Source organism: Tauraco erythrolophus, chromosome 3, assembly GCF_009769465.1.
Source record: "Tauraco erythrolophus isolate bTauEry1 chromosome 3, bTauEry1.pri, whole genome shotgun sequence".
Lineage (NCBI taxonomy): Eukaryota > Metazoa > Chordata > Aves > Musophagiformes > Musophagidae > Tauraco > Tauraco erythrolophus.
The window spans coordinates 21,328,517-21,346,739 of record NC_141467.1 but is presented as its reverse complement, the minus strand read 5'-3'; the positions used below and the strand labels follow the sequence as shown (position 1 = coordinate 21,346,739).

General features: G+C 37.4%; 1 protein-coding gene across 2 annotated transcripts in view; it reads right to left on the bottom strand.

The window, feature by feature from the left end:
• The window catches only part of DNAH5 (dynein axonemal heavy chain 5), a 159,626-nt gene that overhangs the window by 54,974 nt on the left and 86,429 nt on the right, over window positions 1–18,223 (bottom strand). For both annotated transcript variants that reach the window (XM_086609042.1, XM_086609044.1), the window contains exons 41-49: window positions 17,375–17,528; window positions 16,000–16,146; window positions 13,957–14,198; window positions 6,694–6,870; window positions 6,001–6,205; window positions 4,460–4,602; window positions 3,584–3,718; window positions 1,892–2,014; window positions 631–844 (exon numbers count right to left, since the gene is read on the bottom strand). In XM_086609042.1, coding sequence (XP_086465168.1) covers window positions 631–844; window positions 1,892–2,014; window positions 3,584–3,718; window positions 4,460–4,602; window positions 6,001–6,205; window positions 6,694–6,870; window positions 13,957–14,198; window positions 16,000–16,146; window positions 17,375–17,528 — 1,540 coding nt within the window. The remainder of the gene's footprint in view (window positions 1–630; window positions 845–1,891; window positions 2,015–3,583; window positions 3,719–4,459; window positions 4,603–6,000; window positions 6,206–6,693; window positions 6,871–13,956; window positions 14,199–15,999; window positions 16,147–17,374; window positions 17,529–18,223) is intronic.

Here is an 18,223-nt window from a genome sequence, read left to right as displayed (position 1 = left end):
GAAAAAAAAAAAATTGTGAAATGAAAGATTTTTCTAAGACACACTAGCACAACACCAAAAGCTACAATCTTCTTAATTTTTATTTTCTTTTTTTCATCCTCAAAACCTTTTCTAATTTTTGAAATAACTTTCCAATCTTTATTCAAGTCTTGATTCACCTGGTTTTAACATCATTCTGCCACCAGCTCACTGGGTATTTAGCTTTTAACTAACTGTTAAAAATGTTCTTTTGTTTAGCAAAATAGTTTCCACAGCTTTTGAATAGCTAATCTCTTCTCCGAAACCAATATGATCCTGTCATTTGTGAAAGTCTAGTCATTAGTCACTCATACTCAGCACCAGTAGCACCTTAGCAACCCACCAGCATTGCCACTAAAACTAGGAATGGCCTTTCTGCCATTTTTCCTAACACTTAGCATATCAATAGATGCAGAGATGAGATTGGACCTGAAAAACTTATAGATTGACGAAGTTGCAGGTGGGGAATGATTTCTGAAGGAAAATGTGCTGGTAAACAAATCTGAGGAGGATTAAGCCTCTTTTAATTATAATGTTTATAAATAGAGGGATAAAGAAAAATCAACTACCATTTTCGAAAATAAGATTGATAAAAAGTTTATTTCCCTTTACCAAAAATTTTGTCAATGGAAGAATTAGAAGGCAGAGTACAGTTGAACACAGAAAATTGTCTCTTGAGCCTCTGTGGAATGTCATTGCGACCTCCTCCAGGATGGATCATGGCAGCCAAAAACTGAATGTCCACAATGTTGGTAAATTCACCAGGCTTTTCCAGGTTATACAGTCCATTCTGTTCCATCAGCTGCCTAACTATCTCATTAGTGACCTGTAAAATAACCAGGTATTATATAACAGAATATTACACACACAACGAAATGAAATACAAAACACCCTTGTGTACTTGAAAGACCTAATAAAGAGTACATCACTATTTTCTCCCCCAAATTCCTGCTTATTTTGCTTCAGGAGAAAAATGCACTGCTAGGAACAAGCATATTTAGATTGTCCTTTTCACTGGTAATACCTATGGACAAAAACCATGGGAGTAGAGGGGAATCCCCTAGCTTAACATCAATCCTTCATACTTCAATTCATTCTCTCTTGAATGCTGCATCATTTCCAATACTGTTGTATTGCAAAAACTTCCTTTTCACACAAAATTTCCAGTTTGTTCCAATCAAGCCCAAACTGGTGCATCTTCACATGTTGCATTTGCTACCAAATATTTTGAAGAAATTTCCATATATAACAATCACAAACATGTTTTTTCAAGCTGCAAACACAGAATTACTTCCATACAAAAGAATGCAAGGTTCCTTTCCTTAGCCATAAATGGACAACCTGTTTTTTCCATTTCACCAGCTGAAAACATCCCACAGACCCTACATTACATGACTATACTTCTCCAGAAATTCTAATATTAATTTCCAAAGCAATATACTTCAGAACACTCTTGCCAATGTACATAATGATTACTTCCATTTTTCTAAAGCAGCCACCTCTTACTTCTCAGCATTCACAGTATTTTAATTATTGTCCACACAGTCAGTTTGCTATCAAAATTAGTGTTCCAAAGGTTTTTTCTAATTTTTTTTTTTTAATTAAAGAATGAGTGTTGGTAAAAATCATTATTAAAATTATACAGGCGTGTTTTAAGGAGTACTAGAACTGCTTCTTGCAGTCAATATATTTATTTTCAGTTAATTCATGACAATATAAAACTAGATGAGTTATTTTAAAAGACAGTTTAAAAATTAAGCGCTACATATCAAATTTCCCTGCTACTGCCTGATTGAGAAGAGGCCAGTTTTACAGTGCAGTAAGGAAAAAGAAAATGTCTTTTGCCTTCTTTTTTCCTCTTTCACAAACTAACCTGATCTCCCCATTCATTTATTATGGGCATATTCACATCATCGATGAAGACTGTCATCTTTTTGCCTGCAGGCGGGCCATAAGTTGTGCCCATGCGCTTGTCCACATAACTCTCTATTGTACGCTGTTAAAAAGCAATTATTAGCATAGTTACAAAGAGTCCTTCCTTTCATACATGATTCAATCATTTAAACATATTGACAACTTTGTTGCACCGAATTTTACTAAAGAAGGTTTAGACAACACATCTGCTGGAGGTAATTGCACTACAGTTCAACTAGAACATCTGAAATCTCATGCTATACAGCATTAGGTTGGTATAAGATATAACAAGTATCTAGTATAGACAACCATGCCTAATAGTTTCATAATTTTGAAACCATTTCAAACTTTTTTTTCCTTTTATTCATTTATCAGCAAAATTTATAGTTACTAGCAATAAAGATTACACTAATAATCTGTCAGATCTGAAAGATGTGATTCTTGAAGACCTTTCCAGCAGACTTCAATGTACTTCACAAAAGCACACAATGATAATTAAACTCACATGCATAAATACACTTGATGAAATAACTTTGCTTTATAGTGCACTTACCACTACTTTTCTCCCCGTCAACTTTCCATTGTTACATTCTTCTTAAGGTCCAGTTTTTATTTATTCTATACCAAGTGAACATTCACTTACCCATACATGGTTATTCTTTAGTGTAAATCTAAATATCTGCATTCTTACATTGTGCCTAGGCTTCTGTAGTAGCCTGGAAAGCATTCTTACACAAATGGCATCAGTTAGACCAGGATTTTAGAAAGTCAGAGTAATTTAAATGCACGTGTGCTGTAATGGACAATGCTTTGGTCTAGATTGTTATCAGAGACTGGAGTATTAGACTTGCACATCTATTTCAGATGTCTTTATCATCAACAGACTATCATCTATCGCCAATAAACTTGACACCTATTTTATAAAAATACTGACACTAGTTTTTGTTTCTATAGTCCAATTAACAGAAGGAAAAATACTAACGAAAATAAGACCAAAATTACATACCTGTATATTAAACATGCTAATAGTTTCTACTATGCTATCGAGCCAAATGATAGACAATACACCGAGCTTATAGACAGAACTTCTGATCGCCAGCAGGTTAAAGAAACTTGAAACGATTCAAAGTAGCTCAGTAGAAATTTGGACAGGCAGTACAGTTGAGGATTCAAGTATACATAGTTCTATTTAGAGCAGCTGCACTGCATGTGTTACTTTTTTAATAAGTAGTTTAATTTACTGAAATTTGAATTGCAGACAGTAATCTGGTTTTATGACAGATTGTTGTGGGTAGCACTTATTTTACTCATGGCTTTCAGTGAAATCTGAGAGAAGTCACTGACAGCTCTACTAAATTAGTGAGAACTGACACATTTGACATAAAAACATTCAACGTGATGAAGTAAATACTATGCATGGCATTGTAATAGTCCAAGAACAACACAATAACTTCTGAAGCAGTTGAAGGGAACATGGTTTTTATAGAAGTCTTTTAAAACATATGTTAGGACACTTAGTCCTTTTGAGAAGGTCCTTTTTTGTTTCTGCTTTCAACTAAATAAATCACTTTCAGAAGCATCCTCCTGGCAAATTCTCACAACAATCTCTGAATCCAGTCACATTGTATTAGAAAGTGAATGACGACTATACCTGGAAAATTAATGGGGTAGTTGCAGATGAAAAATTCAAACTCTTAGCCATGTGGCTTTCAGGGTTATATTTTGACATAAAACCTTTGATGATAACAGTCTTTGCAGTTCCTTGCTCACCAATTAGGAGGACAGCCTAGACAAAGATAACATTGAAAGAAGATGAAACACAAGATCTAGGTGTCTTAGCAAAGCCTCAGCAATCCCATTTAGCTTTTAAATGGAAATGAAACTAGAGAAGTTATGTAAAGTGAATTCTCAATAAGGAACACGTGGAAGCAAAATATTTAATGTCTCATAGACTTTTGTAGGCCTCATAAGTTAAAAATATTTGCAGTTAACGGTCATGTCAATCAGCACAACTTAACTAACAAAGGAATAGATTATTAGTAAAAGACGATTATTTGAAAAATGATGTACCATTTAGAGCCTCAGAATCCGAAAGATTTCAATTGCTGTTGTTATTTATCATATCCTGCTTATCTGACACAGTTTTGGTGAAGAATAGGTTGCATAATCTAAAGGTACATAAGCTCTGTAACTGCCCCATGTGGGCAGAGTTCATATCAGCAGAGTCTGGCACTCTGCTGCTCTGTGTGCTGCTCCCACTCCAACATTACATAAAAAAAAAAAATTGTTTCTGTTCTGACCTCATCTCAGATGTAATTATGGTTATTTCCACCAGGGATGGGTGAGGGGAAGACAAAAGAGTCTGGAAGCAGTGAGTATCAAAGAGTTCAAGTATATTACTTGAATGTAAATCATCATTTTATATTAAATAAAGTCTTTCTTTCTCAATAACATAATATTTCACTTCTAATTCAAAAGCTTTATCATGTGTACTGTTAGCACTCTTTAGATGTGAAATACAAAGTACCTTGCCCTGTTTCGCAATGGTTTCAATAAGGAAATCCATCCTCACATTGTCAACATTAGGCACAAGAATGGAGCTGTACTCTGGAGTGCTGCTACTGGGATATACATACTCTTCAACGCGTGTATTCCAGTGAATCCATTTACCTAATAAGAAAGAAATGAAGTTAATGTTTTAGTAGGACAAGGTATAGTCGCTTCTTTATTTTCCATTGAGTTAACTCATTGTCAATGCCTCTGTCTCACATACAGTAATCCCACTCTGTAAATTCAGACCAAAATTATAGAATCATATAATCATGGAATCTCTCAAGTTGGGTCTAAGAAGCTTCCTTCTCTTTCCTACATAAATTATGACAAGGATGAAGCTTGTCTATTTTTGTTCACTTGACAATTCATTGGCACAAAGTCCATGAGGCTTTCTGTATCAGTATCATAGAACCATAGAATGGCTAGGGTTGGAAGGGACCTCAAAGATAATCTAGTTCCAACCCCCAGGGTTGCAGGGACACCCTCCACTACAACAGGTTGCCCAAAGCCTCATCCAACCTGGCCTTGAACACTTCCAAGAATGGGGCATCCACAACTTCTCTGGGCAACCTGTTCCAGTGCCTCACCACCCTCACAGTGAAGAATTTCGTCCTTATATCTAATCAAAATCTGTCCTCTTTCAGTTTAAAGCTATTGCCCCTTGTCCTGTCACTACATGCCCTTGTAAAAAGTCCCTCTCCAGCTTTCCTGTAGGCCCCCTTTAGGTACTGGAAAGCTGCTATAAGATCACCCCGGAGCCTTCTCTTCTCCAGGCTGAACAGCCCCAACTCTCAGCCTGTCTTCATAGCAGAGGTGCTCCAGCCCTCAGATCGTCTTCGCGGCCCTCCTCTGGACTCGCTCCAGCAGCTCCATGTCCTTCTTGCGTTGGAGACTCCAGAGCTGAACGCAGTATTCCAGGTGGGGTCTCACAAGAGCAGAGTAGAGGGGCAGAATCACCTCCCTCAACCTGCTGGCCACGCTTCTTTGGATGCAGCCCAGGACACGGTTGGCTTTCTGGGCTGCCAGTGCACATTGCTGGCTCATGTTGAGCTTCTCAACCAGCACCCCCAAGTCCTTCTCCTCCATGCTGCTCTCAATCCATTCTCCGCCCAACCTTACTTGTGCTTGGGATTGCCCCGACCCATGTGCAGGACCTTGCACTTGGCCTATATATATAGGCCATTACTATACTTCATATAGTAAACTATATATATTACTATACATTACTATGTATTACTCTCTCTCTATATATATATATGCCACTACTATTACTTGGCCTATATATATATAGAGAGAGGCCATTACTATATATATCCACGTTCTGATTTCTCACAGGAAACAGGGAAAAAGCTTTATGCAAAATCATCAGTAAAGTGTGGCTATAAAACAAAACTTGCTAAGGAACCCAAAAGAAGATAAGCCACAAAAAACTTTTGAATTAATTCTATAAAAGAAGCACAATTTTAAAATTATTTTTAAGTTTTACCCCATACCACACCCAGATGGGTTACTAACCATCAGATGCCACATAATAATCAAACATGGTATCTTCACTGTCCTCTGGTATACAGGGAAGATCGAGTTTTATTGTTGCATGGTTTCGAAGCCAGTGCTCCATTTTGCATCTGTCTTCCAGTTCTAGTAATGCTCCTACACTCCACATAAGAGAGAAGACGTACAGCCTTTCCAAGTATTTTGGAGTCAATTCCCCTCCTTGCTCCTGAAGGATTGAGTTAGATTTTTATTTTCAATAGTCTGAAAATTCTACTTAATAATCGTTAGTAACATCAGGTTAAAAGCCTTCAGACATGTTTAAATTTACTGACGCCTTCATCAATGAACAGGACTGAATCAATATTGAGTAGACCACAAAACACAAAAAAGCACTCTGTAAATATCACTTTTAATCATCCATTATAGCATTTGATCTGGTTAAATTCTATCTTACAACCTGATAACATTCTACCCCAAAAAACTGAAAGAAAACTGCTATCTGATGCATGCTACATGTCAGTGCTTGACATCAAATTCAAATGTGAAAGAGGGTACATCCTAGCTATTATTTTCTAAAGAAAAAGAAGGTATTCCTTACTAACCTGCATCTTCCTTTATATTCCAAGTCAAAGAATCTCCTCTCTGCATAACTTCATGACCGAAAATTATCTACATTAGATTAAGTAAATATAAAAAAAATCCACATTACTTTACCTTAGATGGGATAAGGCCCTGCAGCATATTAATGCTCTGCATAATCACAAAGGCTTCCAACATCTCAGTCTTGCATTGCAGAGACTGAATGCTGAAGTGGTATAAGTCTGGGAATGATGAAGAATACAGCTGACGTAGAATTTCACCTTCTTGGAAGGAACGTCTTTTCAGAAATCCCTGTTACAAAGCATGGTAAGAAAATAAATTTAGTTCTCAATGCAAGTCTCAGCATATTCAACTCCAGTAATTCAAAAGGTCCAGCAAGCATGGAACGTTGATTTCTTTTGGGGGGGGCTGAGATTCCCTGCCTCTTGGGCAAGGTTTGGCTAGCAGAAGATCAAACTTCAACCAAGTGCTCATAATCCCTACTGGATGTTAAACATGGATACTGAAGAAAAGAAGCACTTTAAAGTTTTCAACAGCACAAAGTCATTCTTTTCAAATACTTTTAATTACATCAGCTCTTTAAGGTATACAACAACTCTGCAAAGAAAGAATATCATGTGTACTGAACAAAAGTTTGGTTTATTCTGCACAATGCTGGTTTCTAGCAGTGATACAGGGTACTCCAGAAACATCTGGCAGTTGCAGAAAAAAAGTTAGGATTTCAGGGGAGGATGTCTGCTGATGTGTGTAGTGGTTTTATTGTGCTTCTCAGTATCTATAATGGTGGACAAACAAAACCTAATTAGAACTACCTATTTCTCAAGATCATAGAACAGAATTTGTTATTTGATGCCTTTAGCTCAAAGTAGTAACCTGTTTCTTTGAGTTACTCAGAAGCTTTCTCTCATCTCTGTAGCAGAATGATTCTCTTTCAGTTCTCATGAATTTATTTTCTACATAAAATACACATCAGCAAAAACATTTGCAGATTCTTCCACAAAATTAAAATTTAGCACAAATTGAAAAAAGAAAAATCCATTTGAACACAAGAAAAAAACTTTTTTCTTGTTGTTGTGATAGTGGTCAAACACTGGAACAGGCTTCTCAGTGAGCTTCTGGAGTCTCTGTCTCAAAACTCAACAGGACGCAGTCCTGAGCAACATACTAGTTGACTCTGCTTTGAGTGAGGTGTGTTCAACTACATAATCTCCAGAGGTCTCTTCCAACTTCAACAATTTTGTGCTTCTGTGATTCTTTTCTACACTTCTACAATACCGGTAGATATACGAAAAAGCTCTCTAGAAACAGGTAGGTGGAAAACAAAGTGCTAAAGATTAAATGGCAGAACTACTTAAAATAAATATCTGGAACTTCACTAGTTGTTCAGAACATATTAGAGGTAAGCAGAAAAGTTAGTAATATGCTTTTGCTTTGGAGGAAGTTGATGAGTAATGGATCAAATACCTTTGATCACTTTGCAAAAGCTGCCTAAGAAGTATGTTAGACAAGAACAGCGAAAAGTGTGAGATCTATTTAACTGAATTTGGAAATTGCTTATGTCATGATATTGAATCCCAATAGGCTGCATATTTAGTTTATGTCATGATATTGAATCCCAATAGGCTGCTATATTTAGTTGTTTATAAATTGTAAGGATAGGAAATCTAAATATATACAACAACTTCCTGAGCTATCCATATTTGGTTTTAATTATTTTTCATAGTTCTTCTGAAATATCAACAAACACTATATTTCATTAAGCATCTGAGAATTAGGAACTAAAGAAACAAAACTCCATTTAATTCTATAACAAAAGTAAGGAAATCCTATAGTGGACAACATGAGATTAACATCTACCCTGATCTGCTGGAATATGTAATATATTGCACTGCAAAACAGATTTAAAGGGAGACGTAATGAAAAAGCCATCAAAATAGGGAAAGGAGGTTGGAAAGATTGTTTTATGGCTGAAATGAACATAATTTGCATTTTGTTATTCAAAAGCAAAACAAAAACAAACAAAAAAATGAAAACAAAACCCAAACATGTTCTTGTTTTTCTTTTGACTGTTGCTACCAACAAAATAAATTAAAAGCATAAGGTCATGGATTAAATGAAACTACTTTCAGGCAACACTTACTTGAACACAACTAAATTTAGTCTGCATATCACTTTAAAGTGAGAAAGTAAATCACAACTGATAAGGCAAAATGCTTTTCTTTTTTTTTTTACTATCTTTGCAGGTGAATCTATAGCTCAATTTAACGTGAAACATTCAAGTTGTTGTCTGCAAATTAACCAATGAAAAGAGGTAGAGTTGTGAGAATCTATCATCAGTAGCATCTATGCAGTGCTATATGTACAGAAAGGAAGAACTCAAGTGGAAGATGCGTAATTTACACTTACACTTTCCCAAGTATCCATATTAGTTTTTAAAATAAAATAAAAACAAAAAAGCAAAGCCTTGCAGTAATACATATCAGGCACTTCTGCTGATTGCATGTATTTGCATTGGTAAAACGTCAATGTCGTGGGTTAGGCCGATCCGGCAACTAAATCCCACGCAGCTCTCCCACCCCAGTAAAATGGAGAGAAGAAAAATGTAATAAAAGAGCTGAGGGTCGAGACAGGAACAGAGGAGCACCCACCAACCACGGTCCCGGGCAAAAGAGGCTGTTTTCTTAAAGCAAAACTATTTATTAACAGCTACCTACAAAGAGACAAAAAGCACACAAAAATGGTTACTTGAGAGGATAACGAGAAAACAAGGCCAGGTCTTAAAAACAACACCACTCCCCCCCCTTTGCCTTTTCTTCCTGGCTCTACCTCCTCCTCCCAGCGGCGCAGGGGGCAGTGAATGGGGGAGTGCAGGTCAGTTCATTCCATGTTGTTACTGCCGCTTCTCTTAAAGGAAAAGGAGCCCTTACACCATTGTCCCTTGATCCAGTGGATCCCCTACTCACGGCGAAAGCGTGAATCCTGCCCGCTAGGAGGCAAATCCTTACCCCATCGGATTTGCCCCAAGTGCGGGCTTTACCAGTCCTGGACTTTTAAGGAGCTGTAGCCACTCGCTCTGGCGTGGGTCATCATACAGACTTTAAATGCGTCTCCGTACAGACTTCAAATGCGTAAATGCGCCTCGACCTGTGCCCATGATTCACAATAGTCTCAGGCTCAGGCATCTCCTTTAACAAAGCACCTCCCCATCGGCAGGGGTCATCCCACGGACTCTAGATGCGTACCGTGCTCAGGCTCTGGCATCTCTTCTCGACGTGGATCCTCCACGGGCTGCAAGTGGGTCTCTGCTTGCTCCACCGAGGACTGGCTGCAAGGGGCCGCTCGCAAGGGGACTCAGCCGCGGCACACGTTGTTCCGTCCCATCTTCACTGACCTCTTATCTGTGTGGCCGTTTCTCTTAGATTTCAGTCCTTTCTGGGTGAACTCGGCCCGGTGGGCACCCCGGTAGCGGGGCTCTCCCCGAGTTCCCCAAGCGGCTCCACCACCTCCATCCACGATGGAGCGGGCACCGGCATGGCCCGGGCCGCTGGCCCAGCCGGGAGCGGGGGCCATGCCCCCCTCCCTTCTCCTTGCTCCTGGGCACAGGCACACCTTTCCACTTCCTTTGTCCGACGTAAATAGGGCAATTCGCAGAGGCGCCCGATTTGCTCAAGCCCCGAGGGGGATGGGAGTCCGGTCTGATGGGCAGCTTCTGCCACCCGGACCTCCCCCCCACTTCAAACCATGACAGTCAATAACAGCTGAATTTTTAGGAAACATTAATAAACACTTTTTTTTTCCTAATAAGAATGCAAACATTTTGGACTTGGTAAAGAAACCTATCAAATGAGTCAGTGATGATTCTTGAGTGTTGCTAAGTAGCTGTGACTGAACAGCCAGCTCCATATGATTTAATATCATTCTAAAAGGAAAGGCTCTAGGCACTGCTAGAGAAATATGGTAACGACCCCCCACCACAGCAACAATTAGTCTTTCACAAGCAGCAAACCTCCATAGGCAACAAATCACAGCCCATGGGTACCTCCATCACAGGAGAGAGCCCCTGATGACAATCACCCTCTTTTCCCTCTTAATTGGTTAAGGCTAAGCTGGTTTCTGATGCCTGGTGGATCTTGTTGCTCCTCACTTATTCTCAGGGCATTATATCTGACCTTCTGTGGCCTTCATGTTCAGAAGAGGGCCACAAAGATGATCCAGGAGCTGGAGCACCTCTGCTACGAGGACAGGTTGAGGGAGCTGGGATTGTTCAGCCTTGAAAAGAGAAGACTTAGGGGGGACCTAATAGCTGCCTTCCAATACCTGAAGGGAACCTACAGGAAGGCTGGGGAGGGACTTTTTACAAGAGTGTCCATTGATAAGACAAGGGGAAATGGGTTTAAGTTGAAGGAGAACAGATTTAGATTAGATCTTAGGAAGAAATTCTTCAGTATGAGGGTGGTTAAGACTTTGGAATAAATTGCCCAGAGAAGTTGTGTATGCACCCTCCCTGGAGGTGTTCAAGGCCAAATTGGACAGAGCCTTGAGTAGCCTGATCTAGTTGAGAGGCATCCCTGCCCATGACAGGGAGGTTGGATTAGATGATCTCTAAGGTCCCTTCCAGCCTATACCATTCTATGATTCTATGATTCTATGATTCCATTTCAGATCTGCAGATGGAAAAGAAATCTTGCTTCTGTTGCCAGAAATTACAAGTTTACAGCCTTCCTCATCTTTATTGCTTCTATTCACCAACGCTTTGAACGCAGTCAAAAGCGTTCTCACTCTCCTCTCCATTACAGGGCTGGAGATCTTGAGTCTTCAGTGTCTCTGCAAAGATCCTGCTGGTCTGTTTATCTTCCCTGAAGGCACACAAGTCTTCTCACCTCTTCCTTCAGCTCCTTCACCTGGTAACTCCGTGCTCAGGGCACATTTTGCTCCAGTGGGGCTCCACTGTTTCCAGCCCTAGGAAGAGGCACCAGGCACTGCCTGCCACTTAAGGCTTGGACAGCAGCCTACTGTGCCTCTCTCTTGATTTCCATTTGTGGTGGAAATCACAAATTTCTCTAATGCGCTAAGGACAGTTGTTCTAGGCGGTGCCACAGACCATGCCCTGTGGCATGTCAAGTTTTTCTCTATTGCCAGACAAACCAGGAATTTATGTTCAAAGAATCTGGTTATAAACAAGCAAGTTATGTAAGATTTACAATTATGAGAAGCTTTATGGGTTAAAACAATACGGAATCTGAGACTAACACAGAGTAATCATTACAAAAGGTTTCCTCAACTATGAACATCTGAAACATAATACAAAGACAACTGTATTTTCATCCGGCTAGTTAAGCAACACTGTCTACAGGAATATTAGATGTATTTTCCAAGGGTATTCTATTTGATTTGGAAAATGAAATGAGTGAATGAGACTGTAAAACATTGATTTTAAAAATTATTTTTTTAAAAGTTGTTAATGTGATACTTTCTAGAAAGGATGACAGTAAAATTCAGTTTGTCAGCTCATAGAGATCTGTTTATTAGGTTTATTAAATTCTGTTCTTTTGAATCATATAATCATAGAATGGTTAGGGTTGGAAGGGACCTCAAATATCATCTAGTTCCATACAAGGGGGTAAATAGACTACAAGGGCCTGGATGATGTTCTAATTTCATAAACCGGAAGACTAAATTATTCCTATCTTAAAATTAAAGTTTAAAGCCCATATAAAGGAATGTTAATTTGGGATTATACAGAAGAAAGGTATATTAACTTGATTTTCAGAAGAAGATAATAAAGTAATTCTCTCTATGATCACAGGAATCAGTGTCTTAGCCACAAGGAAGAAAGCTTTAATTTTTGATACTCATGAGACAGTCCATGTTTCATCAAAGCAAAATAACGTCAACACAGTATTCACAATAAGACTGACTAGACAAGAAAAAAAACAAAGAGAAAATAATTGAATATTTCTTTTCATCTAAATTTTTATAAAGTGTTAATCCTGAAGAGTCTACTTTACCAATAAATTTCTAAGGCAATATAGGGCTTAAAAATAATTAAAAAAAAAATCAGAAACCAATGTTTTTACTGCTATTGTCTCATTGGTTTCTTAAAAGGGAAGAAAACTAGAATTAAATTAAGAAAGTTTTGTTGAAAGATATTACTACAAAACATTAGGTAGATTCTTGGGAACTGTTATATTTCATCTTTACCAAGATGTTTTCTACATGACAAAAATTGAAGAGGAGGCTGAGGGGAGACCTGATTACAGCCTACAAATACTTGAGAAGGGATGGTGGGGAAGTAGGGGAGGGGCTCTTTACATTAGTGATGGGTGACAGAACAAGAGGAAATGGGTATAAGCTTAGTCAGGGGAGATTCAGGTTGGATGTTAGGAAGTATTTCTTCTCTGAAAGGGTTGTCAGCCACTGGAATAGGCTGCCCAGGGAGGTGGTTGAGTCCCCATCCCTGGATGTGTTTAAGAATAGGGTGGATGAACTACTTAGGGATATGGTTTAATGGGAGATTAGGGACACTTGGACTGGATGATCTCTAAGGTCTTTTCCAATCTAGAAATCTATAAAATCTATGAAATCTATGAAAATTATAGTATGCTCAATTTTCCAAATGTATCAATCACTATATCATTAACACCATTCAGTCATGATAAAGATTTTTTTCTGGTTTTTGGAAGATGAAAGATGACATCTACAAGAAAAAAATTACTTTATAAATCACTTTGAAATCTGAATTTGTTGTATGCTGTTCTTCCCTCCAAAACACACCTATAATATGTTCTGTATTTCTAAATGATTTGTTCCATGCCAGAGAGTAACCATTAGTTGGTTCTTAAGACATTTTGCTTCTACAAATGTTAACAGACAACTTAACCAGGTAAGAACATCAATGTAAGAATTACATACTTTGATCCAGCATTGACTATATTTCTGGTTCTAAATCCCAATTGTAATTATTTCAAGGATTATCAAAAGAACATATATTTTCTTAAGGGTTTCTGGATTTCTGAATCAGTCTGTTTACTCTTTCTTCTTCCTTGGTCTAAAGCTGTACTAGGGGCTGACAGGTGGTTGGTATTTTGACAATAGAGTTGTTCAATTGTATAAAATATCTAGAAATAGAAATTTGTCCCAAAGTGAAATATCCATGTTTTTAAAAGTGCAACTATGTTCCTGAAAATTGAAATTATTCACTCTTGTATAAACTACCAGAAATACTGTTATGTTAAATACTGACCTATAAGTTTATACAGCGTAAAAGCTATTTCGTAGCAAAAGGCACAAAATTAGGTCCTGAAGTAACAACAGTGAAGTGTTGAATAAGTAAGCAGTAAAACTTTCAATATATAAACAATCACTTAGTTATTGTACCTCAAGGATAGGACTCCAGTTGAGAACTGATGAGCTCATGAATACCATCCCATTCCTTGAAACTGTTGCTGGAGAAGCGTTATCAATGTTATGAGGTTCAAAGACTATTTTGCAATTTGGTGCCATAGGTATCCGATCTCCATTTGCTAGTGTTAGAGTTCTGTTATCATCCAGGACAGAATTAAGGTTCTCAATCCAAATAGCATCAACTGGACCATCAAGAACTATCCAGATGTGGTCACCTATAATCCAAAACAACAGATAAAAATGCCTATGAAGAAAGTTCTAGTTTCCTTCAAGAACCAGTTTCTTCTCTCTGCAAACAAATTTTGAACTAATTCTGAATTCATGCACACAGCCAGAATCTCAGCTTTTAATACAATTACCATTTCCATCACTCAATTTCAATTAAGTTCTTCGTTTCTTCGCCTATTGATAATAATTAACCATTGCTTAGTATATAAAGTGCCACCAGCATAAGTCATCGATTTGTAATAGTCTGAAATAGTTTTGTGAATCCAGTCTTCATAGTAATAAATTAGGTTTATTTCAACTTACAAAAAAAAAACAATATAAAGAAGATAGACACTATAGATTTATTTAAAACCACCATTCATGTGTTTCCAAAGAGTTTGTGTAAACGTCGTGAGATTAAATGAAAGGAACACTTGAAAAATCTCTCAATAGCATGGTCACTTTTATAAGTACAAGAGGCCCATTAGACGAAGATTCTTGTTCATCTTCCTGCTTGTAAACTTGATGCAGCTCCCTTTGAAGTTTTTCCAGCTCTTTCCATTTAGTAACAGCAATGTATCTTAAAGCCTGCCTCTGTTTCCTAGGAGGGTCTGGGTCTGTCCTGCTCACCTCACTTGAGTACTGAGCAACAGGCCCTGGCTGGAAAGGGATTCCCCTTTGGCTTCTGACTCCCTGTCCCTGAGAGAGTAGCCAGCTCTGTTGTGCATTGCTAGGTAGTCCTTCAGTCAGAGATGGTCCCACTCTCATCTGCCTTCAGAGTGGGTCCTTACTATCTAGACCTAGGTAGCTTGGTGCACTGCAAGGTATGAACCAAGAAGGTTCCGGATGAGAAACTTTCTCACCTCTAAGGCAAATAGTTACATATTTAAAGGTTTTTCATAGCTCAGTGCAGGCATCTCAGGCATGAGACTGTCTGGAGTTTGGTTCATAAAGAGACATTACGGAAGTGTTGCAACAGTGAATCTGAGGAAGTCATCTCAGTGCGTTAATTTATATTTCATGTTAAAAGGCAAATTAGAAAAATCAACAGTTAATGCTATGCTATATTCTCAGGGGTGCTACATTTCTAGATTTGAAACAAAACCACAAAATTAAATCCAAAAGTATTTTTTATTTTAAAAGTATCTGTATCTTTAAATACTAAGAATTTCTGTATGAAAATTGACAGTGCAACAAATTTTAAGATTTTCCCTTTTTTTTTTCCTTTAGACCTTAAGGCCTAATTGTAAGGTCACATACTAACATTCAGACAAAACAAGGAAGAATCCATCTAGCATCAAACAATCAAGGCCTCTCTTTTGGTTAATATAACAGTCTAAGAATATATGCCAGCATTATTTTAGGCAGAAATCAGTTGCCTAAATAGAATTATCTAATGTCTTTGAGATGGACTATAGTATGTGCAGGGCTGGCAGCTATGACACAAAGATTCACACCCTTTCAATATGGCAGCTGAAGACCAGGCAGAAATCCTAACAGGAACAAAATTTTTTATAGTATACTACTGTTGGGGGAACTGACTCTTAACTTCCACCTTTCTTCCATACAAGGGCCTATCATTTGAAAGAGAGGGATCAGCAAATTCAGTGAAACAGTATTTGCTACACTGCATAGATTGAACACAAAGCATTTAGAACAGAGACTATATAATAGACAGAAGTTCTTGCAGCAACATTTTAATGCTCCCATGTAAATAAATAAATTAAAAAAAAAAATAGTTTGCTACTGTGCTTTAGAGAGATGTCCTGCAGATTGTTTTGGTTTGGAGGGAATTATTTTTCATTATACCTTTCTTGGCTCTTAATGTTTTCCTCCAGAGTGTTGAAAATATTCCATCTGTCCAATCATTTGTTGCCACATCGAGACGACCAAACATTTGTGCAGCAGTTATAGCTTTAGGATTCATTCTCATTTCACGATGTGGCTGTCCACAATCTGTGAAGGCAGACCATCAGTTAGTTTTGGTATTTCTTCTCAACAGTCAGATAACTTTGACAAATTCAAAAATATTACACACAAATGTATGGTTTAATATACATTCACCATCATAAGTAGTTGTGTATTTACCAGGAAAACTTATCTGTGCTATACATCAATATTTTTTAATTGGAGCCATCAAAATTTAAAGTAGAACAAAGTTCTGAAAATTTTGAAAGTAAAATTCACATTTCATAGATTCATCAAGAACAGAAAAGCAGCAAGATGAAATACATTCAAGGTTTAATTTAATATTTTGAACTAAACAATAGCACTTAAAAGCCTTCGGTTTGGATGTACTTTTTTAAAACCCAATGACTAAATACCAGACACATGGCTCCACATGACTGATTGTTTTTGATTTTCCTGTTATGCACTTGCCTACATCTTAGAAGCAAAGTCTATGATCCTGACATATCCCTGTGAAGTCTCTTAGGCAGCTAAAGTCTATCTAACCATATCACGACCATACAACCTTCATATTTTCCTCACTAATAACAGATTAAAAACTCCTATGCCAGTCACCTTTAGAAAAAAACAATATTGACACTTATCAGGAGTCAGTAATAGGATGTTGAAAGACAGACTAAAAAAACGGTTTATCTTAACATCTTAATTATAATCAGAGCCCACTAACATGCAAGATAGAAGCGTGGAAAATCACATAGTTTTACATTTCATGAGGTTATGCCAGAAGATCAGCTTGAAAAAGTATTGCAGCAGCTTTATCTTGGTAGTAGTTCACATCTCAGTGCTACAGAACTACAGGAAAATGGTATAATGCAACTATCTGTTCTTTCTGCTTTTTTTCCTAAATGGAACAGTCCTTTACACTGCAATGTAGAGCTTACAGAGTCTTTTAAGCACACTAAGGTACTGAATAGATGAGAGATTGACTGAACCATTTTTTACAGAAACTATCCATTTCTGGAAAATTGTATAAGCAGTCTACTGCAGCCTGTGAAATAAGCTTAACTCAAAGAGATGGTTTTTCTCCTTCAGCTATGAGCTTTTATTTTAATAAAAGAAAATTACCACAGTAATTAATATTACAACACACAAAACGACTCTTCCAGTAATACATTCTCACAGTGAGGCAGCTGAGGCTTTCCATGAAGAAACAACATGGTTTAAAGTTTATAATATAACAGTTTAATAACAGTTTACAACATAAATACTCACATACCTGTCATGGCTTTCATTAAAGTGTGGATGCAAGCAGTTTTTCCTGCACCACTAGGTCCTAGTGTCATCAGTCCATGCCTTACTCTCTGGGTTTCAAAAAGCTGGATAACTTTCAGTTTCCAAGGAGGATGACAAACAAGTCCAGCTTCCTCCACCTATAGGTAGTGACAGAAAATCAAATTACTACCATTTTAGTGAACAAAATATTCAATGCTTAAAAAAAAAAAAAAAAAAAATCTATCTTCAGCAGAAGACTACACTCTTTGTAAAGGTTTTGTGTATACAAAAGACTGTTTGGAAAAAGAAGAGATATTTGGTATTCAAAGACGTACCCAGAAAAATAAAAGAAGATAAACCATCTTTTCTTTTTTTTTTGGCTCTTCTTAGGGTTAAAACATCATTTTAAGGAAAAGCCAAGAATTTTCTTGCTAGCAATGTCTATCATAGCCACACAGAATTTTCATTTGTCTCAGCTGCCTTTTTATGATGATGATGACTTGTGTTTCTAAATGCTTACAATAGACAAATGTTTTTCTGTAAAACATTTTGTTAAATATTTCTCAGTGTACAGAGAGACCTTTGAGTAACTTCTTCATATCGTCTTTCTAAGAAAAGACATGATGTATTAGAATCACATATCATATGCTTGTTTACTACTTTTTACTAGTTCCAGGCTTAAAGAAGTTATCTCACTATAATGGTATTGTGTTGCTTGTGAAAGCGACTCAGCTGGAACTGAACAAGAAAGTTTTTAGCCAGTGAACAAAAGCTAGAACTATTTCTTAAGGATTCATAGCACAGTATATGTTTTTGACAGTCAAAACAATTTCTAAAAACTCAAAATCATGTT